Raw genomic sequence first — 13,634 nt, 5'->3', positions numbered from 1 at the left:
CAATATTTGTAGTTGATGATTAAAAGCATGGGTCTAATGTACTATTGCTTTTCTAACTTGTTAAATCCTAATTGAATTGTTGTTAATTTAAAATTAGTTATTATTAAAATCTGAATGAATTTTTGTTAATGAAAGACTAACATGTATAATTATGCTCATCTTATATGCTTTTTTAGCTAATTAAATCCCAAATGGACTATTGTTAATTTAGAATGAGTTGTTGTCAAAACATAAATAGATATTTGTTAATGAAAGACTAACCCATATAATTATGTCAATCCTATATGTTTTTTTAACTTGTTAAAACCTAAATGAACTGTTGTTAATTTAAAATAAATTGTTGTCAAAACTTAAATGGATACTTGATGTTAATGATTAAAAGCATAGGTCTAATGGAACAAATATATAAAAAATAAACCATGATAAATTAACAACAATCTATTCTGACTTTAACAAGTTTGAAAAGCATATAGGATAAACATAATTGTACATGTTAGTTTTTTATCAACAAGTATCTATTTATATTTTGACAACAACTCATTTTAAATTAGCAACAGTTTATTTGGGCTTTAACAAGATAGAAAAGCATATAGGATTAGCATAACTATATGTATTGGTCTTTCATCAACAAGTATTTATTCAGGTTTTGATAACACTAAATTAATAATAGTCCATCCAAGATTTAATAAGCTAGAAAAACAACAATTCATTATACCTATGCTTTTAATCATCAACTAGAGGTATCGATTTGGATTTTGACAACAATTCATTTTAAATTAACAATAGTGCATTCAAGCTTGTATATGTTTGTCCTTCATCAACAAATCTATATTTAGATTTTCACAATAATTCATTCAAAATTAGCAACAATCTATTCTAATTTTAATAACTTAAAAAACTTTATAGGAAGGACTTAGATATATGTGTTAGTCATTCATTAACAATTATCCATTCGGGTTTTGACAATAACCTATTCGTAAGTAACAATAATACATTCAAACTTTTAACAAGTAAAATGCATGAAGTTTTAAAACTTTCAATTTGTAATTGTTCATGTCAAATTAATACAAAACATACATAAAATAACAAGTTTTGTTTAAAAATTAACAACATACTATTATATTATGACATGAAAGTGATTAGAAACTTATTTTATCACTTATATTTTTTACTATATATAATTAAAAGGCTTGGTGGCTAAGCTTTTTAGGCGGCTAAAGATCACAGAGTCAAACCCTCCCTTGGCTACATAAACAATTATTTCTTGCATAAATATGTCGCCAATGTTAGAGCTTCAGTGATTGGCCACCAGTGAGCCTGCCAACAATAGAGGCTCCAACAATCTCGTTGCCTATTATGGTTCCACGGTCGGTGCCAGTAATGATAGGGGTTTTCTTTGTTGTTTTTTTAACTAAAAGGGTAGTTTAAAATTTTGACTTTAAAAATTAATATCAATCAAAAAGACCAAGGGACTGCAATATAATTTTAAAGTTAATTGATCCTTAACTGATATTAATTTTCCTCAACAGTCGTTGAATGCTATTTTCCCTAATTATAATGATGTAGCGGTGGGTCTTAAAAAACATCATGACGTTGATGATGTAGTGGGGGTGAGGCGTTCTACCTCAGAATCGGTTTTGGTGCTCGGCACCAAAACACTGTCGTTTGGCAGTGTTTTTTTTTTGCTTTTTTAAACCACAATTTTATTATAATAATAATAATAATAAATAAATAAATATTATAAAATTATTATTTTAATATTTAACAAAATAAATATTAAGATGTTAAAATTAAATATGAATAGAAATTTTGGTTTGCATAGTTCAGAACTGTATTGAAAAAATTAAAATTGTAAATAAAAATATTTTTTTATTTTATTAATTTTGCACAATTGTTTATCTATGAGAGATAATATCATTCAAGGCATAGTCAAGTATTAAATACAGGTACTTCTCTTAATAGAAATTCAAACATTGATTTATTACAGTGTAAGAAACTTGCTCATTTTGCCAGACTCAACTCCTATTTTAAATTATTCAGATCATTTTATATTTTTTTAAATGTAATTCTCAATGTTCAAACTAAAATTTTTATTTAAACTATTCAAGTCTAATTTTAACATCTTAATATTTATTAGTTTATTAAATATTAAAATAATAATTTTATAATAATTATTTATTATTATAGTAAATTTGTGATTTAAAAAAAGCCAAAAAAAAGAATTTTGTTGATGAGCACGAAACCGAGTCCTTCTACCTCACGATCAATTTTGATTTAATGAAGTGATAGGATGTTTTGCCCCGTATGTTACCAATGTTTTGAAACCTGGACCGGACATCAAACCAGAAAGAGCAGCAGGTCATGGTTCTCACGGTTCAACCGGTTAAACCGGCGGTCAAACCAGTGATATAAAATTTAAATAAAAAATAATATTTATATGCATATATATATATATTATAAACAAGACATTAATTTAACCTAAAAAGACAATAATATATCAAGCAACACCACAAATCCACATTGCATAACATATTCTAATTGCTCAAAATCTCAAACAATGACATCATAAATCCAAAATATATGTGTCAAACATGTTCTAATTGATCAAAGTTTCAAACAAAGATACCACAAATTCAAAATATGTCTCAAACATATCATTATAAAGTTCACAACATCATAAGTTTAAATTTTCATGGCTTATCAAATATTGAGGGATCTTGGTTAATCTAAGCATGGGCAGGCTCAAAAGCATCAACATCTTCACTAAAGCTATCAACATCCTCGTGAGAAAATAATTGTAAATCAAGTCCACTAATGGCTTCACCATCTGCCATGTTGCCTCTTCGCTGATTATCTTCACAAACAAACATTTAATGGATATAATCAAATTAATGAGAATCACATGATAAGTGATAAAAAAAGTGAAAACATTGAGTAAAGAATACCAAACCTTCCTCATCCTCTTGATGAATGATAGCTTTTGGTAGCACTGTGTCATCATAAATGAGATCTCATTCTATCTCATCAATATTAAGTAAAAAACAATCATCTTCTTCTATTACCCAATACTCAATCTTATCAATACTTTCATAATCAACAGGGTCCAAAGCTTTCTTCTTGTTAGCAACTCTAATAAAAACACATGATAGTAACAAAGTATAAGGATTCATGTAACTTATTTTTTATAGCTAGAAATGAAAGCAAAATTTTAACTAATTTACCTATTCCTTAATCAAAAATTGTAATGAATATAGACAAGATCATTCAATCTTTCATGCTCCAACTTATTCCTTTTCTTGGAGTGTATTCTTTCAAAGACATTCCAATTTCTTTCACAGCCCGAGGAAGATGTAGTTTGGCCTAATATCTTAATAACCAAGTCTTTAACATTTAGACAGCTGCTCCCAAAATATTTCCACCATTCATCTATCATGAGAAAAAGTAAGTTATTAGAATATATTTTAAAGATAAAAACAATAACAATCAAAGATAAAAGTATAAAGTTTACCAGGTCACATGGTTTTTGCAGATTCTAAAGCCAATGGATAACTAAAGCTCCCACACCTTTCTTGGTATTGTGTGCCCTCTAATAAAAAATTGGTCTTATTAGAAGAAATTTTTCTATCTATCACATTAAGATATCCTTGCATAACCTCTGGCTTTTTAGAAAAATTTTCCTTATCATAAAGGAAAGCAGGATTGAAGAGATATTCTGCTGCATGAAGATTTTTTCAAAGTTGAGAATCCCACCTTCTCTTAATAATACTTATATAAGGCTTGTACAGAGATTTTTTGTGCCTGAAAGTATTCTTTATAGCTCTTTTTGCTCTGTACATGCCATCATACACATAGCCAAGTGAAGGCTAGTCATTAGAATCAACAATTCTTAACAATTTCACAAGTGGTTTTACAATTTCAACAACAATTTTACAATTATTCCAGAATTGATTGTCCAATACAATCATTATCACATCCTTTGCCTTTGAATCCTTATAGTATCTAGATTCTACAAATGTCTTGCTTGTTATCAAAGCTTGAATATCATGCTTGTGCTCATAGATAATTTTCAAAGCAATAAAAGTAGTGGTAAATCGTGTTGCTCCAGGGCGGATGATTTATGTCCAACCTTCTCTTTTCCTTAACCAAGCTAGCAAAAAGACATGATTGTAAATGAATTTTGAAACCATAGATGCACGTGTTGCTAAGCTATTAACAATCTCCATTTTGCCAATATCTGATAAAATAAAATTTAAGCAATAGGCAGCACAAGGAGACCAAAAAATAGAAGGAAACTTATCATTTAACAACCTTCCAGCAGCTTTATAATTAGCTGCATTATCAATTATCAAGTGGACAACATTATCTGCACCAGCAAAAGCAACAATATCCATAAATAAGTTGCAAAGATTTTGAGCATTCTTAACAATATCCGATGCATCAACAGATCTAATGAAGACCATTCCTCTAGGGTAGTAAACAAGAAAATTAATCAATTGTCCATTTCTTTGATTCTGCCAACCATCAGCCATTATTGTACATCCAGTCTCAGCCCAAAAGTTTCTACATTCATCAACCAATAATTGCACCTCCTTTTTCATGTCTTGCAATAATTTAGTTCTCACGGCATGGTAAGTTGGTCCTTTATAACCAGGGCCAATAGCTAAAATAGCATCTATCATAGGCTGATAGTAAACAGAATTTACAACATTCATAGGAATGCAACAATCATACAACCACCTAACCACAGCTAAATCCGCTCTATGCCAAACTTCTTTACTTGCAAATGCACTTCAAATTCCTGGCTATGCTCCTGAGGTTGTCCTTGGGGCAAATAATTTGTCTCCAGCTGTAGATGCCTTTTTTTTGACTAATTGAGATGAACTTGGAGGAATTATTTCTTGCACAATTCCATCATCTGCTTCCAATGGATTATCCTCTTCTTATATTCTCAATTTCTTAGTTGGTCTCTTTTGATCAATTTCTTTCAAGTTTTCCTCCAATTGATAGCGAACATCATGTAGCACACTTTTACAACTAATTGCATCTCCTTTTTTTCCAGCAAGGTGTTGTTTCAGTCTGTGTATTCCACCACCGCCAAATTCCTTTCCACAGTATAGGCATCTTAAGCGAGGTTTGCCACCCTTTTTATTTGGATTTCAATACAATGCTCCCATGTAGGATCTGACTTAGCTCTAACAGATTGTGTAGATACAGCACTAGATATTTGTTTGGATGATATTTTCTAACTTTAAATTGAAATCACAGATAAAACATGAAAAGGAGAGCAGAGCCAGGAATTAGATCATACTCAGAATAATTAGATCATATCCAGAATTCCAGATCAATAAATAACAGAGCAACAAAAAATAAAGCAAACAAGCATACACAGATAAATGGTTAGACGAATCGTGTAAACAATATACATATTGCTCATTATACAAACTCAAATACATAGATAGAACATAGAAGCTAAAAATCGAACCTGAAAACAGAGCAGAGCACATTAAGAATCAAACAAGCTGGAGTAAAATGAGAATCACGCAGAGGCAGAGGCACGAGCTGGAGCTGGGACCTGGGAGGAGCTGGAGGCAATTTAGGTCTGGGCTGAGAATGGCAAGCGAGATGTGAGAGGAGGACGAATGAAAAATAGAGTACAATATGAGATTTGAGTGAGATTTCGAATTTGAAGGCTTGATGCCTTGATTAGTTGACTGGAGAATGGAGATGAGAAACAAAGAAAGGCGAGAGTGAGACCAAAGGTGCGACTGTGCAAGACGGCGAGACTTGAGAGACGAGTCTGAGCTCTAAGGGTATGACCGTGTGAGATTGAGACTGTGAGTGTGAGACAGATCAAGCGAGAGCAAGACGTTGAGACCAGAGGCTAGAGAGACGGTGAGGTTTTGAGAGACGAGTTTGAGGCTCTGAGCTCTAATCTAAGGGTGTGAGAGTGAGATTGTGACTGTGATTGTGAGAGGTCAAGACTCAGGCGAGTAATGATCGCGAGACGGTGAGAGTGAGGTCTCAATCTCAGCTCAGGTCGTCTGTGACTCTATCTACTACAATGAACTCGGTTGGAAGAGAGAAAGAGAGACGAGGAAGGCGAGACTTGGAGAAGAGAGATAGAGAGTGCTCAAGATCACTCCGTGCTCAGTTACGGCGCCTGGCAGTATGGGTCTCTGTGGTGTGGTGTGGCCGTGTGGGTGGCTCTGGTCTGGAGGTTGTGCGAGTGCGAAACTAGGAATGCTTTCTTCATCTTTTAATTTTTTTTTCTTGAGTGCTGAGCCTTGGATTGGACCAACAGGTGAAGGTGACAACACGTGAGGAGTCTGAGCTGAGGACGTGACTGAGCCGTGAGGTGTGAGTGTGAGTCTGTCTGTGACACTAAGAGCCTGACTGCCTGAGATGTCGTGTACAAGTAAATTTTTTTTTATTTTTTAACTGACCCGGATTGACCCATGTTGAATTATCTTCGGGTTCCGAGTCAACTCCAGTTCAATGAAAACCAAACGGTTCTGTCCAGTTCAATCCAATCCAACAACTAAAACGGTTCAATTGGTTGAACTAGACTGCTTTACCCAGTGAGTGATGGTCGAACTGATCAGACCGTCCGGTCCAATCCGATTTTCACAACATTGTATCTTACAAAGAAAAAAAAACAAAGAGAACAGAACAGAAACATGAACCCATTTTATAGCTGAAAAGTTTTTGATCGAACCTGTTTTGATTAGCGTTTTTCTTTTAGGACCATTCCTTTTTCATAGACAATGCTGTGACCCGTGAGGTTGCTCATTCATCTCATCATCTGTTCGGGTTAAGGTCATCAGGTTGGACGGTCTTTATGAACAATTATTATCGTGTTCACTTTTTTTCTTTTTTCTTTTACCTTGATTGTTGTGTCAAGTTTAAAGTTTGCAAAAGTATGTCAGAACAAACTCAAGTTAAGACTTATCCGGCATTGTTGTCCAAACACCAGGAAATTCATGTCCTTACGACTCTCACCAACGCAATGTGTAACGATCTTTCTCATCAATGTTTGAGGAAATACCAGAAGCATGATTATCATCAGCCAAAATTTTCGTTAATGATGAAAAAACACTGGAAATAACAGTAGATAGGAATCGGATCTTTGAAGAACTTCTCCAAGCTCGTTTGTCGTTTCCACGTATACATTATTTCAGTGCTTACATTGGTATCGTCCTTTGTCATGAGGCCCATGGGTTGGCAGAACCGATAAACAAAATGACATCTGTCGAGCTTAATTTAGGATAACTAAAAATTGTCCCGGTAACAAACCCTTGAAATAAGAAATCTCATTTGTCGGATTATAATCCCCTCCCTTGTCACTCATTTATCGAGAACAAGTCTGACGCTTCAAACATAGAACCGTATCGTATCAAACGATTGTTTCCAACTTTTCAAATTAATTTTAATAGTTACTTTCAACTTTCGAAACCTTAATTTTAAAATTTCAAAACGAAAAATAATCTCACCCCTTCTAGTTTACAGCCCATGGGGAAAAAAAAAAGCAACGCCTCAAATTTACCAAAAATTGAAACTTACTCATGGATGTAAGCCACCCGACAATTTCTCGACTCCGGAAACCTCCACGCCGACGCGTTTGACGGAGTCAAAAAGCGGTAAGACCATCATTCGATGGTGAACCGGCCTAGATTTTTCTTCAAGAACGTCGATTTCAACTGCGTTGACCCCAATTTCTCTGAGGCGGAAACCTAGCTTCTCGCCGACGCGAGAGGCGACCTTTGCGTCCCAAAAGTGATGGGATCTGGGAAATCGATTGAGCTTGGCGCGGTAATGGGCAACGAATTCTTGCTCGGAAGATGAGGCCATGGCTATGATGGATGATGTGGAAGTACTAGTGACCTGGGCTGTGATTTTCCGGCACGATAAAACTAGCCGCAGAAGGTGGCTGGGGCAATAGCAGGTGCCGGCCATCTTCGATGAGATTGTTACTGTGCCGGCATCCCCTCAATCCATCAAGCGCGTATTCGTGTTGTGGACTGGGTACGCTACATTCACCATACAAAATTGCCGAAACGCTGCACCATCGAAATATCGAAAATATCACATAATATATATATATATATATAAACTAAGTTTTAAGCCTTTAAGGTTATAAGAAATATATTATAATCTAATATTTTAAAATGTCTTTCGTGTAATTTTATGTTTTAATATTACATTTGAAATTTGAAATTAGGTTTGAGATAGTTTATTATTTTTCAAAGTATATAAGATATGTTATTGAAATTTAGAGTTAGATACAAAATAAATTATTAATTTTAAAATGTCTATAAAAATTATTTTTTATCTTTTTAAAATTTAAATTTCATCTATTTTGATGATTTCAGAAAATTTTGGGTGATATTCTGAAAATTAATTCATACAATTGAGTGTGTGTGTGTGATTGGCAAAAAACAGAGAGAACATATTGATATATATATATATATATATATATGTATATATATGTATGTATATATATGTATATGTATTTATATTTGAATTCAAATTAATATTTGGAGCTTTTGCACAAATAGCTCATATTATAAAATCAAGTAAAAGAAATAGCATATTTTTCTTAAATTTCAAAAATAATCTTTTTAATATTTATATTATAATTAATTTATAAAAATATTCCTTTTAATATACGCTTTTTTCAAATATCAAGAGATTCAAAATGTAAGAAATCTCTAAAATGAGAGAGACAAATGTGAGAGAAAAGACCTCTTCAATGTCTAATGTCCTCTTTATAATATCTCAAAAAAATAGAAAGGGAGAGAGAGGAAAAACTTTATGATGAAGATAGTAATCTAGAAAAATTAAATCAAAAATTTTGATAAAACAAAGCACTATACAACAGATGAATATGATGATTCAAAAAAATTAGGTCAAAAAATTTGATGATAAAAATATTCAAAGATGATAAATCAGGGAGGGAACACGCACAATATGATTTTTTATCATAAAAATAAAAAATTTGGTCAGTTAAAAATTAATTAAATCAGATATATTCTATTTTAATAATAAATTTATTCTAAGGATAAAAAAACACAGTTAATTAATTTTATGAATAGGTCATATTTTAAAATATTCAAAAACCTTATTCATAATTTATGATAGTTGTATTTTTTCAGGCCGTTGAACTAATTTTCTGTTAATATTTATTTAGTCATTTTTAGACTTATATCAAAATTAATTTTTAACTATTTGGAACAAAAAATCTGATTCATCCTAATGATTTTCAAAAATCATTCAAGCTAAAAATTATATAAAGTTTATCTATTTGCTTAACACACATTATAGGTATTTTAAAAATGAAATTTAAATATAAAAAATTATAAATATATTCCATGCTTCAAAATTTGTTTCGAAGTAATTTATTATATATATATATATATATATAAATAATTCAGGTCTGGAGTCAGTTTCCAGATTATTTATCAATTTTTAATATATAAAATAAATTAAAGTTTGATTATTTTTAATAGGTGCGATTTAGAAAATAATATACACACACGCAATAAAGGAGCGGTTGCCCGTTATGTATGTATTTATGTATTTATTTAAAATTCAAATCAAATCATTTAAAAAGGAGTAATCTAAAAATAAATTATTTTATATTTTGTACAATAATGAAATTAAATATTGTTTATATTTTGATGTGTCTGATTTGAAAAATAAAATGAAAATATTTATAGATTTGTTTATTTGAAATTTGAATTATTATTTAATTATGGGACAATTTTATAATATCTCCCTTTATCAGATTTATGAAAAAAAAGGCTTTATATTTAAATTTTAAATTTTAAGTTAGATTAGTTTAAATTTCAATATCTGGTTATTAGATTGGATTTGCAATTTAAATTCAAATTTTCCTCTAACATAAATATTGTTTCAATTATAAATAAATGTGCTTGGCTATGATTTCATTTCATGTTTCTACTTTAATTGATTCCAATATCATCCATGAGTTTATTGTGCAAATAGCATATGAAAATTATCTTTCCATGGCCCCTCATATAATTTCATCACTAATGTTTGCATTGTCTTTCATTCATTGTATATGGGTTTTACATTAATCATGTCATCAACTTGTTGAATCAAAAGTGGCAAATTACAATTTGGGGTGATTCATCTCTAAAGAATGCTTGATCAAAACTTATTAAATAGATCAAATGATATTGAGTTAATATTTTAAAACGTTGAGTAATTAAGCTATTACATAAAGCAATGCTTGTTTCTTTTTCTGCTTTTTTTTTTTGCAATGCCAGATTTATTTATATATATGTATGTATGTATTATTTACTAATTTATGCTTATGCTCCCTTTTTATAAGGTAATTGAATTTTGATAGTTGTATGCAAGCATTTTATGAGATATTATGCTAATAAGTTGCAACATGTAAAGATATACAAGGTTTTTAAGTTTGATTTCAGAGGTGATAAATTTATTGCTCAACTTTTAATTTTTGTATGCAATAATATTAATTATTGTTATTACTCCAATTTTTAATTGGTCATTTTGTTTTTATTTTTATTTGAAATTTTTTTATTGATAGTTCAAATTCAAAATTTCCTCCAAGCATTGTGTGTGTAGGGTTAGCTTCAATGTGTTTCTTGCAATTCTATGCTTCAAAATGCCTTACTCATGATTATGTGTTATGGAGTCAGATTCGAATAGAGGTAGAAATAGGCTAAGCTCATATTAGTGATTTACTCCCTGGCCTATTTACTAAATAGGCTTAGACTCACCCTACCTTATTTATTAAATAGGCTCAGATCAAGTTTAGGCCTATAATTAGACCTATTTAGTTAAATAGATCAAGCCTAATTTTTCAAGGTCTAACCTATGACTTAACAAGCTGGCCTATTTACACACACACAGTAATATATCACACATACATTAGTTGTACCATTTGATTTTTAATCAATCTATTTTTTTTAATTTTACTTAGGTTTTCAATTAGATTGGACTTATACATTGATTTTAATGTTATTATGTTATTATTGTATTGTATTTTAATTATTATATATTATAATGATTAATTAAAATCTAAACATATTATATAACCCATTAATGTTTTTTTAATATTTTGAATTTTTTTTGCATAATTTGATTATGTGCTTTTACAACTAACAGCATATTTTATTAAAAAAATTATCAAAACAAAATTTAATTATTGTTTTGATAAACATTTTTATAAAATAATCTAATTGCATTGGATTGGATTGGTTTTTATGACAACTAATCATTTAATAATATAATTATTTTTTTATTCTAAAAAGCCATATGTTTTTAATTATCTTGAAAAAATTAATTGTATATTCGAATTATTATTCATATTGAATTTACTATTAGTAAATATTTAGATTTAAAATTGAAATATGTAACCCAGATAAATTAAAGATACAAAAAAATATTACAATAACGTATCTTTGATAGAATTAATGATTTTTTCAAATCAATCACATCTTCCAGAAGTATTTGAAATTTTGATAATATCGTAATTTGATTTGAATATGTTAATAATATCATTCAATATATTCAATAAGTTTGGATTGCCAATATAATATACTTGATAATAAAAAAGACTTTAGCTTTAAATTTTGAACTTTAAGCTAGACCCATTAAAAATTAATATATAGTAATTAGATTAAAAATGTTAATTTTAATTTGAATTTTTCTTCCACCTAGATTGTTAATTATAAGTAAGTGCTATTAGCTACTATTTTATTTCAATCAACATGGTGAGAATCACGATTTTTTTTTTTTTTGCCAATAGAATCACAAGAGAATAAAAATTTAATAGTGAACAAATAAAATTATTTATAAATATGTTGCCCTATGTTAAATAGTCAATAAACATACTAAAATAAAAAACATGATTATAAAATAAAATATTTAAAATTACATGTCCTTTTGGTATTAAATCCAATTCCATGCATTCCATTTTTAAAGTATGTTTAAAGGCAATATTTTTAAATCCACACTATTAAAACTAATTACATAAATGTATATAACAATTAAGAAGTTAAGTAGTTTTTAGAATTTTCTTGATCCTCCATAATCCAATTTCATTTGAATTGAATATTAAATCTAATTACTCAAAATTATTATGAGATTTAATTATTTTAAATCTTAAATTTTAATTCCATTCATATTTAAAATAAAATTCCTATAAAATAAATAAACTTTTTTCAACATGTTAGTGAATCATTATATCATTGTATAAAATTTAATTATTTGAAAATTAAATGAGTATAACATATATTATTTTCATATTAATTTAGCTTGAATATAATAAATATCTAAATATAGTTTTTGGCTGTATTTTAATCTCACTAATACATTTAAAATATATAATCCAAAAAAATGGCAAATTACACCATCATTGTATAATCAGATAATAAAAAATATACTTATTCAAGAAGTAAATTATTACAATATTTAATTATTTATTTGTATCTTCTATCAATTAACTCATATTGTTTTTCAAATGACCATCATTAGGTAAGGCCATGAGATTGATTTGCGCAACCTTTGATAATAGTGCTAAGGAAACGAGACAATTCATGGGTCATGTGTTTGAAAAGGCACGCTCTTTGGAGGTAAGCAAAATTAAATTAAATTTTGTTTATTTGATTCAGTCTATGCATTTTTTTTTTTAAATTTGGCTAATCAATTTGATTTGGTTTGGGAATTCTTAAACTAAATAAACTGAACTGATCGAATTATACATATTTTTCTTTTCATATTTTTTAAAATGTGAATAAATTCTCATCTAAGTGAGTAAGAAACATCTTTTTATCACTTGCAGTAGTAGTATTTTTTTTTTGTTTCATGTGATGTTCTAATTTTTTATTTCTATAATTTAATTTTTAATATAATAGTACTAAGTTTTATTAATTTTCTCATGAATTATAGTATGAGATTGTTATTTTTTGTTGAACAGAAGAATATATGAACAATTAGACTCCATAGACCCAAATCAAAGCTTGTAAACTGAATAAACCGATTGAATCATATCATTATAATTTAGTTTGATAATGTATTTTGATTTGATTATTTTTATATAATTCAGTCAATTAATTTTAAAAAAATTAAAATCGAACTGACCGAATGCTCACCCCTAATCCAACCTACCAACCCATCAAATATCTTTTTATAATGTCATATTTATACTTGCTTAAAAATAATATTTTTGAAAATATATTTGTTATCTTTAACATATATAATAAAAATTAAATTTTATTGTCAAGTATGAAGTAAAAGAAAAAAAGTTAAATAAGTAAAAATAGGATGAGGAAAGAGAAGAAAAATACATACAAATTCTTTCTCTTTTCAAACCTTTCCATGAAGTATTGCTGTAATTGATAAATATGATGAAGATGAAAGTTGCGTACGAAAGGACGAGATATACATGTGGCGGTTGAAAAGAATTTAGTAATAAAAATTTCAAAATTAATCACAACATCATATACATGTTTTTCTTTTCTAGAGCTCTACGCACACTTTTATGTTGGAAAACACAAACATGCATGTATAATAGTTAAACACCAACAACCTTGTGATATCCAAAACTCATTCGTTCATCAATAAAGATGTTGAAACAGAAT

General features: G+C 29.2%; 1 protein-coding gene across 4 annotated transcripts; it reads right to left on the bottom strand.

Moving 5' to 3' along the window:
* Positions 1-2,546: 2,546 nt before the first annotated feature.
* Positions 2,547-8,065, bottom strand: LOC129314593 (uncharacterized). 4 transcript variants are annotated; one of them, XR_008594182.1, is made up of 4 exons: positions 7,561-8,065; positions 3,222-3,426; positions 2,951-3,129; positions 2,547-2,854 (listed from the first exon to the last, which is right to left on the bottom strand). XR_008594182.1 is itself a non-coding variant. In XM_054958075.1 (2 exons), exon 1 carries the CDS (start codon positions 7,951-7,953, stop codon positions 7,561-7,563), a length of 393 nt encoding a protein of 130 aa, XP_054814050.1. In that variant the 5' UTR covers positions 7,954-8,065; the 3' UTR covers positions 2,564-2,854. The 4 variants fall into 4 exon arrangements, 3 of the variants coding, with proteins under 3 accessions (XP_054814050.1, XP_054814048.1, XP_054814049.1); XM_054958075.1 differs by lacking the exons at positions 2,951-3,129; positions 3,222-3,426 and having other exon boundaries at positions 2,564-2,854; XM_054958073.1 differs by lacking the exons at positions 2,547-2,854; positions 2,951-3,129; positions 3,222-3,426 and adding an exon at positions 4,131-4,147.
* Between the last annotated feature and the right edge of the window lie 5,569 nt (positions 8,066-13,634).

Source organism: Prosopis cineraria, unplaced genomic scaffold, assembly GCF_029017545.1.
Source record: "Prosopis cineraria cultivar Desert tree isolate PC_DT_omini unplaced genomic scaffold, ASM2901754v1 PC6, whole genome shotgun sequence".
NCBI lineage: Eukaryota > Viridiplantae > Streptophyta > Magnoliopsida > Fabales > Fabaceae > Prosopis > Prosopis cineraria.
The sequence above is the reverse complement of the archived record's forward strand: the minus strand, read 5'-3'. Positions and strand labels throughout refer to the sequence as shown.